This window comes from Pygoscelis adeliae, unplaced genomic scaffold (genome assembly GCF_000699105.1).
Source record: "Pygoscelis adeliae isolate BGI_AS28 unplaced genomic scaffold, ASM69910v1 Scaffold106, whole genome shotgun sequence".
NCBI classification, from domain to species: Eukaryota; Metazoa; Chordata; class Aves; order Sphenisciformes; family Spheniscidae; genus Pygoscelis; species Pygoscelis adeliae.
The window spans coordinates 3014673-3033826 of record NW_008824939.1 but is presented as its reverse complement, the minus strand read 5'-3'; the positions used below and the strand labels follow the sequence as shown (position 1 = coordinate 3033826).

General features: G+C 37.0%; 1 protein-coding gene across 1 annotated transcript in view; it reads right to left on the bottom strand.

Annotated features, from left to right (window-relative positions):
• Positions 1-2716, bottom strand: part of XIRP2 (xin actin-binding repeat containing 2) — a 61939-nt gene extending 59223 nt beyond the window's left edge. The window contains exon 1 of the mRNA XM_009325447.1: positions 2634-2716. Coding sequence (XP_009323722.1) covers positions 2634-2716 — 83 coding nt within the window. The remainder of the gene's footprint in view (positions 1-2633) is intronic.
• Between the last annotated feature and the right edge of the window lie 16438 nt (positions 2717-19154).

Here is a 19154-nt window from a genome sequence, read left to right as displayed (position 1 = left end):
ATTATTATTACATTATTATTATTATTGCTATTACTATTTTATTTCAATTATTAAACTGTTTTTATCTCAACCCATGAGTTTTTCTCACTTCTACTGTTCCAATTCTCTCCCCCATCCCACCGGGGGTGGGGGGTGGGGGGGCAGTGAGCAAGCGGCTGTATGGTACTCAGTTGCCAACTGAGGTTAAACCACAACACTTAGGCACAAAGGCATCTAGTTTAATTTGCTTCATTACTGAAGCTGCCTGATTGGAAGAAACAAGGTTTGTGGTGTGCACCTTCTAGACGGTGGTGGGGAGATTATTATTTGTTTGCTCTCTTCCAGGTCTTTCCATTAAACTTGCTGTGGGAAGAGAATTGAAGATTGAAATGCCACTGCAGTTTCACTTTCCTGCCTCAGTGAGGCATTTTCCCACCTTTCACCTTGTTCCTCATTGAATAGTTTCATCATAAGTCAAATAAACAAACAGTATATTTGTTATTCTGTCATTGTTCTAATGTAGAACCTGTTTTCCAGTATATGCAATGATGTAGGATATTGTTTCTGAATGAGTTTCATTTATAACTTCAGTAGCTGCTTATACTCCTCCCTCAGTTAAGCCTGATGTGTTCTTATTGTCAAGAAAGGGAGTCATAAATTTTGTATTCTGTCTTTTAATACAGCAGGACAAAGTCTTCTTACCTCTTGACTTAAGAAGACACATTCTTTTGTGATTATTAATCAAGATGATGCCAATTGACTCGTTAGCTCACCAAAGCAATATTCATTCTGTATAACCACAGGATAAGTAAGGTGCTGGGAAGGGAGAAAGAGCGTGTGTTCTGTGAGCCCTTACAGAGCAGCCTCCCCAGCCTCTACAAGAAAAGGACAGCGATAACAAGAGATGGTAGATCTAGCACATGACATGTGTCTAGGGCCTGCATTAGAAGTCATGAGTGCTCTCTGGTCTGCTTACACAGAATGAATATTTCTTTGGGGAATGGGGGTAGAGGGAATAGTGGGCCTATCCTTTCAGCAGCACTTTGGTTTTATGCTTGTTTAACCTGGTCATGAAACAATATCCACAGTCTCATTGATTTTCCGTAAGACCTCCCACCTCACAGTTATGTATCCAATTTAAATCTTAATTTTTTCAGCTGTATTTTCTTCTTGTAATACAGCTTCTAAATACATTATCATTGTTGCTTAAATCTGTCCAGTACATATTGACTGTCAGTTATATATCTTCTCATTCATCCTTTAGCAAGACTACAAGCTGCTAGGTATTTTACATTTTTCTCAGAAATTAGTTCCTTTCAAAGTCTTTAATGATTTTTCCTGTTCTTCCTTGAAATCTCTCCAATATGCTGATGTGCCTTTTTTTTTTTTTTGGGGGGGGGGGGGGGGGGGGTAGAGGGGGAAGAAGAAAAAAGCCTACATTACTCTTGATACTTTGTCCCCACTTCTGAATAGAAAACATGTCTGATGCGTGACTCAGTGCAGTGACTATATAGGCTTGAGTTAAAATTGCTTGGATGAGTGAACTCATTTTTGTGTGCAGAGGTCCACAATCTGCTTATTGGCATTTTTACTGCCAGTCCATGCTATTTTTGCTTTCAACTCCCGCTCTGCATTTGCTTTCATGGAGGAAAAATATTTTACAAGAAAGTGATAAGTTTTCTGCAGTGTGTTAATAACCACAATGGAGCCAGTGGTCCTATCAGGATTCAGAATTCTCAAATTCAAAATTTGAGGACTGTTGTTTAGAGTGCATGGGGACATCATTTCAGACATTGGCATTGCTTTTGGTGTTCAAAAGAAATCTGATTAATTTATCTCAGAGCTTCTCTTCTGACCCTTCCTTGACTTCCCAAACCATACAGAGCAGTGGCAGTATCGTTCTGGGCAGCTGTACTTTGAGTGTGTCTCCTAAACGCTATCAACTGTGGTAGGCAGTCCCTACCACAGTGCCTATTTTATTTATTTATTGCTACAGTCCCTATTTTATTTATTGGGAAAATAAAATATTGTTGGCATTCACACAAACCTATTACAGAATATTTACAAATTATTTCCTTGGTTTCTCTAATAAAGTTTGTGTTCAGAATGCTTTTCCAACAAGGAGACTAATAGGGAAAATACTAATATGTAAAGACTAATAATTCTGTCAGTATGTCTTTCCTTTTAGCTCAAGGCATCGTGTTGCCCAGCTAAGTCATTCATGGGCTGGAATGTGTAGCTACCTGAGGACTGTGGCAGGGAGAATACACCAGAGCATTTATGTTAAGAATTTTTAAATAAAAGTCTGGCTTCTGTAACAGAATAATGCTTTTAAAAGAGAGAGCGAGCTAAGGCATTAATATGCAATATTTTCAGGTGAATTTGGTAATTTGTATTAGGTAGTCCTAGTCCTGTATTTGTGTGACCAACATTTGTCCTATTAGGGGCACAGTCCAAACTGGCAATCAAGGAGGTGCAGATTTTTAAATGAAAAAAACCCTACCAGCTTACCCACAGTATATTAGATCTGGAAAGCCTTTCCCCTACTTACACGTGGGTCTGCCATTTTGTGGCAGGGGGCCACCATTTTCTTCTCCATCATTACCCACGTCTCTTCCGGTGACTGGCTGGCAAGACCGGCTGCCCCTACTCACATAGGCAGCGGTGTGTCAGGAGAGGAAGTCCCAGTCCCAGCATACGGGGAGGCCGCCACTTTTGACAGCGTCGTTCCCCACATGGCTTCGAGTGGTGCAGAAGGCTTTTTCTATAAGGATTGTTTGTTTGTTTTTTAATGTACATTATCCAGCCAGACTGGGATGGAAGCTGATTTGGAATTTGGCTAAGGGTTTTGGTATAGATGACATATCCTGCCTTGTAAGAACTAAACCATGAAGGCCCTTAGAACAGAGCACCTCATCCCCTCCCACGTGTATAGGCCCCAGTGCCTCAAGCTGTTCTGTTACCAATGGCTCCTGAAACACCCACATCTGCAAAGCTGTTGGGAAGCTGGGATTGTTGTTGACCCAGAACTTCTCTGCCTTTAAATGCAGCGAGTTTGAGTGGTTTAAAATTAGTTCAGTGAAACTGTAATCAGATCCATTTATATCTATCTGAATAAGTACTTTGCCAGGCTTGACAGCAGTTGGGCTGCTTACAGTATGTGTGCCCAAATCCTCTAGGAGCAGCGTGTTTGATTATAAGCTCTCTGCCCTGGAGATTGTGTTTCTGTAATGTTTGTAAAGAGCCTGATGCAAAAGTGCTGTAAGTCTCCTTGGAGTTTCTGGGATTTGCTGTTGTTTGTTTTTTTTTTAAAATAAATCATAAAATGCGACTGATGAAACGTGAAATCTGGGGACCAGGCTTTTTACAGGCATTGTTATTCAACTTATTGTTCATAATGTAAACATGCCAGTAGTTTAGTATGCGACTGCTAAAAAAAATTCTGGTTAGTTTAATGTGACAGAGATGCACAAATGGAAAAAAAAATTGCCTGCAATATCTGTTTTCTATTTTATCAATGGATAGGTAGTGTCCATTTTTTTCATATTTGTCACATTAGGAAAATTCTTACGTAAAAGAAAAAAAACTGAAAACTGGTTATGTGTAGAGTCTTTTCAAGGAAAAAAAGAATTCTCAGTTTGAGCTCCTGTATTTAGATAATTTAGTGGGAGAGAAGGACAGCACAGCATAAATTCAAAATTTTACTTTAATATGCCTTAGAGGAAAAGACACTGAGAAAAAGAGGATTTTTTTTAGCTCAAAAAACAGGAATCATAAGATTCTGTGTGCCACAGCAAAATTTTTTAATAATGCTGCTGTTATTGACATTAGTAACTGTCGTACAGTGATAAGAAATAGAATATATGCTGGTCTGGTAGAGTTGTGCATATCATACATCGTGCTCTATGCATAAGCCCCACTACTTGTTGTGTGCTCATTGTGTGCTGAACTTGTCAATATCCTTAGCAGCAGGTTTATGTTAAACATGAGGTATAACAGGTGCTTTTTTAAGTAAAACTTTATAAAATTATTTTTCTGAATTACAGTGCTTTCACTTTTGTGAAATCTCTCATGTTCAGAGACGCCAGGAATTCTCTGAAATAGCTCCCAGAGTTGTTGAAAGTGAGAGAGATCCTTCAGGCAACAATATTGTAGTACAAATTTCTGACAGTGTCCTTGAGCTCTACCATCAGCAGATCACTTGAGTTGTCAGCAATGTGTATGTTTTCTGTGTGAGACCCCAAAATGTCAGGACTTTGAGGCTCCTTGAATGTTTGAAATTTAACCCCATTAGTAAAATGTTGATCCAGTTAGGTATGCAATAGAAGTATTGCTAGAATCTACTTATTTACAGCTCTGTGCTGCTGTTCTCTTCACTTGCTAATCGTTCAGCGGTAAGATGCAGCCTTCTTGCTAAAGAACATTCATGTTTCAGCCTGATAAATTTTTTAAAATATTCATGAAAGAGACCCAGAAATTTTGCTGACACTGTTTTTGGAAGAACTAAATGCTCTGGAGCATATATTGAATTGTATGTGACTGCTGTGGTAGAAAAATGCCACCTGGAGACTTCTTTTTTTTCTGGGCTTCATGACAAATTTTATGTCCATCTGCACTTCAGTCTTAAAAGAACATAAATATCAAACTATTTTAACTTGCACCCAGCTGGAAAATATATACTTTATGAGAAGAATGACATTATTTAACAGTACTGTATTAATAGGTTATGGATCTCATGTGGATAATAAACTTGAACCCTATACTGTATCCAGTATTACGTTATTGAAAAACTTGTCTTTTAGAAAAGTTTTTAGATTGTGTCCTTGCTTTATGAAGAACTCAAAAAAAGGAAAAAGTTCACCTCACATATGCATGTAGGTAATACTTAAAAGCCATCTGGATTTAGAAATTATGGGTTTGTTTCTATTGAAATATTAATTATCTATTCCTCCACATAGAGCCTGATATAATTTCAGGGGAGTGAGAGGAAAACATTCTATCTTTTGGTCAGCACTAATCATCCTTACTTCACCAAAGGAGTCATTAGCTCTGGGGTTGTCTCTGCGTCAACAAGGAAAGTGTTTCTTTGTAATACAAAAAGTGGTGCCATACCATCTTGTCTGGCAAAATGATACTATTTGGAGAAAAATAAGAAAAAAATTAGGAAAATACAGTTTAAGAAGGAGGAAAAAAAAAAGAAAAAGGTGAAAAGGACAATAGGAACTGTTCAAATATGGAGAATAGGGACCAAGAAGAGAAGGCCAATTAATGAGTTGAGACAGGCAGCTGTCAGTGCTGTGTGATTCTGTGATTTCTCTCATCTGCTAGCTTTCTTGTGAACAGCAAAGAATGGTACGGCTAAAGTATATGCCTGTTTAGAAAGTTGAATGCATTTTCAGTGCAGGGATAAAAATATCCCGTTGTTGTTGTTGTTCCCCCCCCCAAGAAAAACAAACATTAAATTACAGAAGTGCCTCTAGCAAAATTTTACTGTCAGCTTTCTAGGAGTCATGACTTCTGCAGACCGTTTCTGCTCCTCTTGCTGCAGTTCAGACTTTTTACCTACAATACTCATTGCCACAACTATTTTTCCTAGGCAATCTCATGAGGTCTTGTATAGTCTTTTCTCCTTCTAGATGTTCCTATCTACCTACATCTTCAACGTAAAATCCTCCTGTCCAGCTCTAGTTGCATTTTACTTTTGCTGATATCAAGCTGAGTGGTTCTTCTACAGCCTCTGCTTCTATAATAATGACTCTTCTGAGTTTACTTGGAGTGTATTTTAAACTGTCCTTTAAAACCAGAAATCATGCAAAAGCCTGCAGCAAAAGCTCTTTCTCTCTCAGGCTATTTTGTCTCTTCAAATGTAGGTCAAGATATTTTCCTTCATTTTGGTCTAAAGATGATAATAATTAAAGAAGTCTAAAGTCTATACTAATGCAATGGTAAGGACTCAGATTGCCTTTGAAAGCCAGAAAGTTCAAAATGTATGATTCTTAGGATAGTAATGTTATATATGTAAAGGTAGAGTTATATGACACAGCAAAAAGTAATGTCATGTCATGATCACTGGAGTGTATATTTGAGAAATAAGTATTTCTGATTTATTTCATATAACTCTGCAGTCTTAATGTATCATTAATACAGATTTTCACATTTAAGCTCTGCAATTTTTAATAAATTGAATAGAAAAGGGCTAAAAGATGCCATTAAGTTTCATGAAGGGCTTAGGGTAGCCTTAAATGCATGTATAGGATTAAGTATAGAAGAAACTAATTTTATCTATCCTTATTAAGAATTTCTAAATGGATTTGTCGGTCTAGTATGAGTCAGTGTGATTAGATAGCATTAATAATGTCTTAAAGGGTCTTTTTCTTTTTTCTTTTTTTTGCTATTCTTTGATTTCAGATCATCTGTACAATAAGAATGCTGCTTGGGTAGGTATTTCAAATACTGTCTCTTTTACATCATTTATTCTTTCTTAATTGTCCTTCATGTAAGCAAATAAAAATTCTGATAACCTGATTTTGTTTACGTTATCCCTATTTAATTTAACCCTCTTGTAAGGGTTCCAGGATGAGATCTTGGACTTTACTTTGGCTTCTCCATCCACATCATTTTTTCTGGATAATAACTGTCTACATAGGTTTTGAAACAAGACCCTGAAAATCCTGGCTCTTACAAATGTAAGGTTTTTTTATTAAAAAAACAGGATGTTGAGGCTGACTACAGAGACAGGAAACCAGAATCACATGAAAGTGATAGCCCAAGTCTTCCTGTGCTTGATACGTGGATTTTCATCTGTTCTAGGAACTGCATTTTCCCTGCAATGCTAGCATTGCCCTCAGTGTGATAGCAGTGTTCTGCTTTGTGCACGATGGCAGCATGTGTTAAGAGTGGCCAGTCTCTTCTCTAAGGTAAAGAAGTTCTGTCTTCTGGTCAGCAGAAGGGGAAATGCATTTCTTGTTGTTTCATAAGCAGATAATCCCACCATTAGATCATCTAGGTTAGATTCAGACGAGTTTTAGTTTCCTGGCAAGGAACAGTCCTACCTAATCACTACAGACTTGCTGGGTGATTGAGACTGTGTCTGGCCCTGACCATCATCTCTGGCCCTGACCCAGACTTGCTGCGTTACATCCTGGCTCTCGGTGGTGAAGTTGTTCATGCCAGCCTTATTACTGTGCTTGTTCCCAGCTCACCTTCCCTTGCAGAGCAGCTGCCCCTTGATGCTCCCTGACATGCTCTGTGCACATCTTTCACTCTTCCTCCTTCCCTTCCCTAATTGTTGGCCTTTTTCTCATACTCCTTCTTAACTCCTTCACTTTCTCTTCTATGTACCAGCAAAGAATATTAAGCTCCTTTGAAGGAGAAGGGAGTCTGTTGGTGGAAAAGTAGTACCTGAAACAGCTACTTGCCACATGAAGAGGATACAGCAGAGAGTGTTTCAGCTTAAAAGAACCGAAGTGGAGTGTATTTCCTAATGATTTCTTCTGCCTGCTTTCTGTGTATGTTCTTGATAAGCATCTTATCTAAAGAGAACTATGGAGCGTGGCAGCCACTTTATGTTTTTTTGCCATGTGGCACAGGTGTATCTGCAACAGAATAGAGCATGTTTACAAGTGGATCTTTACCTGAAACATCAGAGTTTTCCAGGGAACCAGTTTAGGTAAGGGCTGATTCTTCACATACACTTGGAAAACACCAAAGTCTCCGTTCTTATTGCTGTGGTTATGAAGTACACCAGTGGGTACCCAACTGAAGAGTGTGCAGAACCAGAGAAGCTGAATTCAAGCTTTGGTTATGAAGGTGTATTAGTAATAGTTTTAGGCAAGTAACTTACGAACAATTACTCCGAAATTAAATTAATGTCTAAATAAGTCTTGCTGAAATTAGCATTTGCTTAAATGGTGTGATTACCTTGCAGATAATGGGGGGCACCAGCATGCTCTCTCTACATAGGAATAATTGTTGCTATATTTATTTTTCCAGGTGCAGTTATTAAACTCAGAAAGCATTGGTCTTTTTGCCTCTTAGCCTGTGCTGACAGTGAAGATGTTCTAGACATCCATGAGGTGATTCTTTTAGAGCTAGCTTAGCTACCAGCACAGTGAGTGTAGTCTGCATGAAGTGCTTTGCTGCCACAGGCAGATCGCATTTTCTAATGTAGCATGCTTTAGAAACATGGCTTCGATTCTTCCTCTGTAGAATAGGAATAATGTTAATTCCCAATCACATGTTGGAAGTGGCACTGTGAGGATTAACCAGTTAATGTTTCCACAATACTCTGGTGTTGAAGAGGATAACGTTTATGCATAATGTTATTGGCTGATAGGTGTGATTCCAAACTATGACTAATGGCAATTCCCACATTGCCATTAGGGTTGAATATATTATTTTAACACATCCTCCACCCAAAGAAATTTTTCAGTCCCTTCTAACTTACATGAAGACTGGCATTTTACTAACAGCTTTTTAGGAAAATTGAGAGCGTTGAGGAAAAAGAAGCTTGGTGCAGAAGAATCATATTGCATTGCCAGCCATGTAGCATTAAAATTGCAAGTTAGAAAACAATCTAGCTATTAAGGAGTTAAAAAAGAAAGTAAGTATCTATTTGAAGGATGCAATACAGACCATAAATATACATAACTGTCAGTCTCCAAGCCAAGCAGTGTTCCAGCAGAAAGAAGGGGAAGAGTTCAGCATGCAGAGTCAAAAACTGAGAAAAGATGTAAAGGTTATTAAAGCTAGCTAAAGAAAGTATTCTCCAAGTTTGCTTGGCTTGAATAAGCTTAAAGCTCAAACATGGTGATTTAGGGGGCCACCTAATCTCTTTTCCTTATTAATATTTGTCCTTTGAATGAATATAACTTGAAAATTCACAGTAATGAAGACCTTCTGTATTAATTCCAGTATCAAATTCTCATAAAGCAAAGGGCTTGGAAAATCTTGGAAACTGCAGCAGGAAAAGAGATTGAATAAGCAAAAAGTAGGATACATGATAACTAATGGGGCAATACTGAGCAAAAAAATGAACATTTGAGCTTTGCAGTCCCATTTTATTCCCAGACTAGTTTTATGCCAACCCACTGTAGTTTAGAGCAGTCTTGGAGATATTCAAAACTCTTCCAACTGGCCTTTAAATAGCTGCCTGCGAACAGAGAAGAGAGAAAGCCTGGCAGTGCCCCTTGTGCTTCCTGTACTGGGGCTGGGAGAGTGAGTAAAAGTGCCAGCTTTGTGTCTGCCAGAGGGGCTCTGTACCAGTTCTGCAGTCATAAAGAAGTTCTCAGCTGGGGAAATTGAGTTGGTTTCTGGTCTCCATATGGCCAGAGCAACACAAAGACATCCAGAAAAACTGGAGAGATTGAGCTTTTTATTCTTGTATATATATTTGATGCATTTTGTGCTATCTTGTTTGGAAGTAAATCCAGGCATGTACAGAAAGGAGCTGGTCCAACACGACTTTATTGCCAGAGCTCCAGCAGCTTGCTTAATACTGTGTAACATTTTATGAGTTACTGACAAATTCATTGTTGGGGCTGTCAGGCTAACCATATGGTTGCCTTTAGAGGAATGTACCAGTTTATTCGTTGAACCAAATTTTTGATGGATTAAGACATTATTGGTTAGCTGAGCTTTGAGTTTAGTTATCTCAGAAACTGCTCTTTACTAGACCAGCCTCCAGGCTTGCAGTGACAAAGACCTGAATTGAACTTAAGTTCAGGAATTTACCTTGAAAGTGTAAAGTGAACAGCTGTATTAGATTACTGTGGAGATTTCACTTATCTCCCCAGTGAATATGCCAAGTGGGATGATGTTGTGGTGTACCCCAGAGATATTAGAGACTTGGCTTCAGGTTTAACACATTTTTCTTTATCATCCTTCTGTGGTAGTACATAAGAGGACATAATTTATGCAGTGTGTCAAAACATAGTGGATTTATTTTGACTGTCTGATGTGATGCCTCTGTAGTTCCTCCAACTTAGCAGCGTTACTGTTCTGACTCCCAATTTAGATTCCTACTAGGAAAAGAGGATCAAAAACTTTTATACCACAGCTTTTCTTCTTAGTCCCTACCCATTCTAGCACTCATGCAAAAATGGGAGTGATGAAGACCTTGCAATTGTTCTGTGGCTGCAAGGGATTGCCTCTTCCCCTTCCTCTTCTCTCCTCTCTGGTGTGTTTTGTAGACATCTGAGGGCTGCTGCAAGTTATCTATAAATTTATTTCCCCCCCCCATCCTTTTGACCCCGAGAGAGATGGAGGACCATCTGTGTGGTGGTGACCAAGAATAATTTTTACATGATTTGAAACCCCATGCTATCTGATATAAATGGCCTTAGTGAACCTGTTCTCCAGCCGTCTGGGCAAGGCTTTCTATTTGTGTATACCTATTTCATGAGCAGCAACAGGTTTTCCATCAGTTATGGTGTTCTGTAAACACAATGCCAATTGCTTTCACGTCATCTGAGAAAATATGCACATGGCATTGGATTCTACTGTATTTAAGGATGTTTTGAGCTCCAGTGTTGATTTATTAAGGCAGGTACTACTTCAATATCAAAAGGATCATAATGAAAATTAAAGGTATTTTTACAAGATACGGTGGAAATCTTGGACAGCTGAAGTATATTTAGGATGAGTTGGCTATAGTAGAAGTACTGTAAGAATCTACTAAAGTAGAAAATACTATTTATAAGAGTGAACTGTTGCCTGGTTTTGGCAATGCAAAGACATCAGTGCGATGTATATTGTGAAGTTAGATACTATGTGCCACTTGGCACTCTTGGAAATACTTGGAGATCTGCTGATGTATTAATATATTGTCTGCTGCTGTTTATATGATCAGTCGCCTGCTCTCCTTGAATGCCTAACAGCCCTCTGGGATTTAATGCTATATTTTTACTCATGCTAATCAAAAGTTGGTATACAAAGTATTTCTGCTGTCAAGGGAGCTATAGCAAACAAGAAGCACTGAACATGATGACCTGTCTGTGAATCAGCTTCTGTATGCCATCTCTCTTTTTGCTTGTTCCTCTTGTTTTTCTCCCTCTATAACAGTAATCATCACAAAGTATTTCTTCAACTAATTATTATTTTAAAGCTGAAACAGGAAGTAAATGTGCATTCTGAAAGCAAGGACAAGAGGCACCCTTCTCTAATTCCTCATCTGACATTTTGACACTTTTCTGGTTAGGATACTTTTTTTTTATAGGCATACAACAGACTGCAGTTATTTTGTGTTTGGAGAATTCATTGTTAGTTCCCTGCTTCATGGTGCTAATTATTAAAGCCCAAGTACTGCTTTTTAGCATGTTGATATTAAATATACATGCTGTTTGTCCTCCAATTGCTGCTCAGAAACTGAAGTGTCTTGGATAATTAACTTAATTCTTCTTTGATTGTTGGGTCAAGAAAATTACAATCTTTTTAATTAAAAAAAAAAAAAGTTAAGTATATGTAGCTCTGTCTTTCATGAGGTGTCCCAATAAAGTGAATTTTTCAGTTATTTTTCTATTCTTATAAGATATAAAGTGAGCAATCTGTTGTACATAAAATTGTAGATCTACCAGCTAAATGAAAAGTGATTTTAACCACACGGTGATTTTGAATGACAAATGGCATTAAAGGGAAGATTAAAATACCTCTAAAAAAGCAGAATGATTTTATTTTCTGGTAAATAAAATTGCCAATTTTCTAATTGTAAAAAAACCCCAACAACAAGCAAACAAAAAACCCTCACAAAACAAACAAAAAACCCCCACCCAAACCCCCCAAGCCCCCCAAAACCCAAACTAGTAGAAATATGAACAGTTTTTTTTTTTTTTTTTTTAAATAGCTCCAACACAATTGTGTCCCGAGAGAGAAAGTTGCACACGACACTGGAAAATCTCATGGTCTGAGCTGAAGACCATGAAGGAGAGAGTCAATGGAGATCTGTAGAAAAATGCCACTTCTTGTACATGAACTATTGGCCTGGGCCAAGAAGTCTTACTGGAAAACTCTTCTTCATCTTCTGTAGAAAAAAAAGAAAGATAGAAGCTCAGTCTGACCTCTGCAAAAACAAGGTATGTGTTCTAACAAGATGCAACTGACAAAACAAAGTGATAAAGGTTTAATACTATGCATGCATTTGGACGTGTGAGAAGAACTCGCACAAATATTCATGTAAATAAAATGAACATTTGATATGCACGTGTGCCTGTATGTTTCTCGTATAAAACCAGAACTTTTTAGGGAATTGGAAAAACCAAAGAATAATAGGTGATGTGAGATATCTATAGGAAATATATGGGGAAATCCATGGAGGAGGAAGCAAAAGTTTAGATCTATTCCACTTATCTGCTTAAAATTCACCAAGATATGAAGTTATTATTTGGCAAATTTCAAAAGCGTCACTACAAGCAGGTTAGCTGATAATTTTGGTAGCTGATAAATTATAAGACATTTGTTACAGTAGTGCTGGTCTCTAGGCTGATTTCCTGCTTCTGAGTGAATCTATCAGGAGGATAATAAAGCTATTTAGGTAGGTAGAGGAGATATATATGGATAATGGGATTAGGGACCAAGGAAGGCATCATGACTCACCCATTCTCACTGAGGTCTTACAGCAGGAGTTATACACTAGGGGCACATCACATTGGAACTCACCTGTAAAGAACAAAGACATTTATCAGAGAGAAAAGCTGAGTGTAGAATGCAGTTTCTAAAACTGTTGTTGAAACATTTTAATGTGTAGGATTCCCATACTCTTTCATATTCATTAATAATAGAAGCTGGGGCACACTAGGAGGCAGCCTGTAAGTACCATGCATAAAAATCTGAAGGAAAGGGGATTGTTAGCTTTTCTATTTACATCTTCTATAAAAATGAAATGTGCAAGATGTTTGCATATCTATTCAACCTAAAATTGGTTCTTGTTTGTAGGTGCTTTCCTTCTCTTACTACTAAAATATAAGTTCATCTCATCTTCCATATTATATCAACAGTTCAAATATTTCTTGCAGTTACTGAATAGACTTGTGTTCAATTTGTCTTATAATGTTGGTGTGTGATATGATTAATGGTGATCCTCAGAGCAGCATTATGATGTTAAATTCAGGTTTAAATATATTTGCTTCTTTTTTTGTTTTGTTTCTGAATCACAAGTATGTCCTACAGGTTTGGTTTTAAGCCTCTGAAAGGAAAGAAAGGGAAGGAAAGAAGGAAAGGAAGGGTCTTTGGAACACTTCTTTGGGACCCAGCTAAGTTGTTTAGCAATTAAATTTGACTTTAGAGACAGAAGGCCAGTTATAGGAACTTGTTATTGTAGCACTAATTGGGATAAAAATTTACTTTCTCGTACAGAAGTTATCAGTTTATAGTCTGAAATATTTTTTTTCCCTTCATATGTGGCTATATTCAAGCAACCAGTGTTTGTGTAGCTTAGCAGTTTGGCAAACTCCAGTGAAAAGAGAAGCACTTTAAAGTGCTTCATGGAACAACACATTGGAAGATGTGTTATTTAGCTCAATGACTCAGCTTTGGTAAGATTTGGTAAGAAGGCAACTCATTTTGTATATAATTCATTTTGTACCTCAGGTGGCTGAACTGTCTTGTCCCATTAATGGTACCTTAATTAGACATTTCCATTGCAAAAAATCTACCTATAGTTTTACAAGCATTGTGTTTTAGTTTGTCTTTGACGACAAATACACATCTCAATTATTAAATCAAACAAGAACCTGTTGAGTGACTCATACCAAATATAAAATGCTTGAACTTGAAACTTAACACTTATTTCTAAAATATTTCCTTTTGAAATATACTGCAGGTTAGGTGAATGTTCTATTAATCTCTGTTAATCAGCATTCATTTTAATATGTAAGTTTGCTAATGTGTTATGTTTGTAAATATAAATTATTTCATTTGAGCCAAAGTTTATTTTAGATTATATATCCAAATTTTCTTTCTGAGGCAAGCCACGCTTTGGGTTTCTGGTTTCATTTCTTTTCAAAGGCATGGTGCTTAAAGGTATACGATCATTAGGTATAATATCTGTCAATTCAGAAACAAACCTCAAGGATTCCAGGTGGTCAGCACACTCACTAACACCAGAAAAGATGAAGAAATATAGTTCACAGGGTTTCTTTAATCACTAAGCTTAAAGAGAAGAGAGGTGTTTTCCTAGACTTTTCCACTGAAGAAGCAAAGCTCAACGATTTTGCAAATAATTATAGAGAGAATACTACAATTAAACTATGGAAATTTAGAATGCACACTTTGACTTGAAATGCAAGATAGTAACATTACATCACTTGCATGCAGAGACCTAAATAACTTACATCATTATAAACAGATGTTAGAGGTGTTGATGGAATCATGCCTTCAGAAAAGTTAATAACCAGATAATGAAAGATATCTTCACTTTCTGCTTTCCCAGAGTTATACCATTAACATCCAGGAAGATGTTTCAAATCCAGAAAAATTTGCTTGAAAATGAACTTTTTTTTTTTTTTAACAAGATAATATATTAAAATGCAAGTTACTTTGCATCCTCACTGTGTGCCTGACCTGAAAGGGGGAATGCAGGGTAACAAATGTGCCACCTCCATGTGTAGCTTGCAGTCATGTACAAGTAGAACTCTTGAGCTCTCTGGAGCACAGGAATTTCTTTTACAACATGTAGTATCAGGCCATTTCCATATGCCTCTTCGGTTTTCTTGTGCTCAAAAGAATTTCAGAATAATTTTTAAAAGAATTTTTTCTTTCGAGCTCAAGACCAAAGAGGCATGTGGAAATGGCCTTACACTACATGGGGGGGCGCTATGCGCAATGGACTTCTAGAGGTGTAGCAGCATTGATACACTTCTGATGACAGCTTAGTGTGACTGTGGAAATAGGAAGTGAAATAATACTGCATGTTACCTCATAAGGCAGGGATAAGAGTTACAGGGAGCAGGTGCAGAAGACGACTGTTTTGTGTCTGATAAGCTGTCCATCACTATGCTGTCCTGTTTATTTCTGGATGAACTTGTGAATATATTATCATGACCAAGTCTTCTGTATCGCTAAAGACTGCAGAGGGAGAAAAAACTCATGGTTTAGTTAATTCACTAGACCAGGTTGTCCATGGTTTGGGAGACAGTGAAGCTATTCGTGGCTGAAAAACTTTCTTGATATATGTAGCTTTCTTAGAGTGGGACAGATTACTTGATTCATTATGGCTCCAAGTAGTTTGTTTTCCTTGGATAACCCATATAATGACCCCTTTCAAGAGTCAGGCCATGTGTTCTTTAATGGGTCAGACATGATCGTGATCTCCAAAATTTCTACTTTGTTGATCAGGCTGAACTCTTCTGAAGTCAAAAGTGCAAGGATGTTGCTCCAACATTCGAGGCAGCTTATCTGGCTTCTGTGAGGCTCACTTGCAGATCTAAAGGGCTCACTGCACCTACCTTCTAATGCAGTATCGACACTGGCACAACTGAGGCTAGAGAAGTGTCAGTCATTATAGATAATCAGACAATACTTTTTTTTTTTCCTAGCACTATTCAGTGTTTGGCATTGGCTCAGTGATAAACCTATCACTGATGTAAGTAGTAAGTTGGCTGTTACTACCTATGTTTATAAACACTGCTCTACTACAGTGCAATCCTACCAGGTGTTTTGTATTTTGGAGGTATTTAGCCACACCCATGGTATATTTAAAATCTTAGTCCCCTACATGAAGGTGCAATTAAAAAAACAACTAGCAAAATTTACTATTTTTCCCTCTTCATCTTGTATTTTTTGAGTTGTTGCTGGTCATTGCACAAAACAAAACTTCTGCCTAAATCTCCAGCCTAAAATTTGACATTGGCTGGAGATTGCCTTCAGATTCCAGTGTTTAAATTTTAATCCATATGTTATGACATATGACTCAGAAAATTATTTCAAACTGTAGTTGAGCAGTTGAATAAATCCTTAGTCAAACAGGTTCAGTTCTTGCTGAGATTTTTTTTTTTTTAATATCTTTAAAGACTGTTTTCTCTCCTTCTCTCCAGTCTTCCTTAGTCATCTTCTGGCCACTGTGTGAAGCAGAAAAATAAACTTGACAGACCTTTCATTTGATCCAGGAGAGTTCTAGGATTTTTCAGTATTCTGGATCTTTCCTGCTCTCTTCCTTTGGCAAATGGTAGGGGTTTTTTGAGGCTTTTTTCAGTATTACTTTACTCACTGGATGTTGGGAATACCTGTAACTCACGAAGTGAGAAGGGGTTCAATGATCATCCTGTCCAACATTTTTAATACTCATTTTCTATTTCAAGGCTGAACTTAAAACATTTCCAGCCTGGCCTGATGATCCTCACAAGTTACAAGTAAATAGTGTGTAATTGGCCTTTGAAAGTATGGTTATTTTTGTATTTATGTCAGTATTTTTGGTTCAGTAACAGTGCAGTCAACTTTCTATCAGTAAATAAACATAGAAGAGTGTCTCATTTGTGAAACAAAACCTGTAGCTTCCTTTGTCAGTTATCGCCAATTAGGGAGTCTACTAAATTTGGTATAGGGGTATCAGCTTTGACAGATACAGAATCGGATCTTGATGTGTTATCGTATTTCTATTTATTGGTCAAGAATAAATTTGGACAATAAATCAGAAAAGGGTTTCTGAATGTTGTGGAATAGGCTAAGAGGGTGAAGAAACTTCAACGTCTTGCATCAGGACAGAGCTTGCTAAAATGATGAAAGAGATTGGATCTAGGAGAGAACGGCTCATGAAGCTGAAAATTAAAACACATACCTAGATCTCACAATAATTAATAGTAATAATAATGTGGTGTGTGTGTTGTAGACTTATCTCCCTTGTACTTGATTTTAAATATATGGCTAATTCACCTATAGAACTATTTTTATATTAAAAAAACAAGCACGATTATTTTATTATGTCTTGCTGCATTAGGGGAAGAGTGCTGAACACTGCGCAGTATCAAGTTCATACTGAGGTGTGTGCAACCTAGTGGTTTTTAGAAGCATTTGACCAATACTTGGATGTTAGTAATTAAGGCAATGCAAGGCCAGCGATGCAGACCACCTGACAGAAACTTGCAATGACACATAATAAATACTTGCAAAATAAATGTTTGAAAAAAGGCATACTGAATGGAAGGAAATGACTACTGTAAGTAAGTCAAAAATGAATGAGTTCACAAATTTAAAAGGCAGAAAAAAGTCATCAGCTTTTAACAAGAATCAGAAAGTAGAAACCCTGCACTGTAACAAGAGAGATAGGTATAAATGTTTAAACAGAACCATTATAAAGAAATGAAACATTGTTTACGTTATGAAGCAGAAGTAGTTCTGTGATTAATGCAGTTTACACCACATACCTTTATAACACAAGTACTGCACTGACATCATACTCATTGAAGCAATAGTCATTACATAATGAAACAACATAAAATGATACCAAAAAAAGGTTTACACCAAAAATACACAAAATTCAGTGACAATTTATATGTTGTAGATGATCTAAAATATTCTTATGCAAAAACCTTTTAGTTGTTTGGTCTACACAGCAAATGTAAAATGGAAATCATCAGAAGATCATAGTTTTCTCATCTAATTAATCTAGAAATCAGAGAGACCTCTAAACTAAATTTTCAAGGGACCATGAGCTCCTGACAAGAAGACAAGAAGAGAAAGTAATTGTTTGTAATTGCTGCTTCAGTTGAATCGCTAGGAATAATTTTTACCTTCTTGAGATATACTTTTGTATGCCAATGTTCAGAATACTTGGTACATCAGAATATATGTATTGTACCCAAAAATGTACATTCTATATTGGAAATAGTCTACCCTGCAATTTCTCTCTTGTTGAACAAATTCCTGCTCTTTTCTACTTAAATAATATGGTATTGGAAGCTGACTTTCATTTCAATGTAATTTTTATTCGTAACAAAGAAGGCGTTCAAGGTTCTCTTCCTTTCAGTAAAAGAATCATCATTTTCTTTTAAAGTTCTTAATTTTCTTCCTTTTTTCAGAGAGAGTTGAGATATAAAAATAGAAATATATTTAACTGTGCAAAGTGCCTAGAGGCTTACAGTCTGCAATTTAATGTTTTATTCATAGTTTTCCTCAATAATTATAGTTATTTATTGATCTTCATACAATCCTTTTCAAAATTGCTTTGAATTTAAAATTAATGACATGTTGTTGGTTTTTTTTTTCTGGAGTTTCAAGATCAGTTTTCCAGTCATAAAACCAGATACCCATATGCAATTCACAGTGAGCATTTTTTTGCAAAGTGCTCAGCTATATGAATTACTTAATACTTTCCTCCTTCTGTTTCTGTTTGCAAGGACTGTTTCCTTTCTGTAGACACAGTAATGCCCTTAATTTGCTTTTCATACATATTCAGTCTAACTTAGACACTGTTTTTACAAGCTACCTTAAGTTGAATGACTAACAAAGTAATTGTGAAGGTTATAAAGCAGAATCTCCCTTTGCAACTCATCCTGCTCCGTGATACTTAATTTCCACTGGATTTTCCGTTGGACAAACCAAATAGTGTTCTGGTGCAGACAATGAACCAGTGACTTCTCATGTTCACATGGCACTGTTGTTTTCTGTGCATCTCCTAAGTGCTCTTATGCTACACTTTCCAGCAGAACTCGCAAGGCATTTTAGTCAACTGAATTCTTCCTTGAATCTACAGAAATGTAACTACCTCATTTTTGTCTATTTTTGATAAGAGACCATAACATACAAATCTGATCATTACAGTTAATTGCTTAATGTACATCAATTTATATCAACTTGATCTCTGTATACTTTTCCTGATACAACTTATTTCCTATTTTGTCTTGCAGACTGAAATCAGTCTGTCTCATCTGCAGATGGCGTCTTTCTGTATAGCTTTTCTTACATTATATCTTTGCAATATTCCTTCTGCTCGTATTGCCTTTTTACAAGTGTTTTCCTGCTGTGTATCTTCTTTTTAAATATTCTATTAATTTCTTCAGTCTGTCGAGTTTGAAATATTTCTAAAAGTTTAATGTACTTGGGCCATGCAGTTCTTTGGGAGTTCCCATTTACAGCTGGGCAGTAATATACTTTCTACTAGACCCTCTAGTTAGGGGTACGCTCCTCTGATTTTCGGTTTCCCTTCAGCAGTACCTGAATTCTACTGTGGGAGCTTGTTGGTATATGTC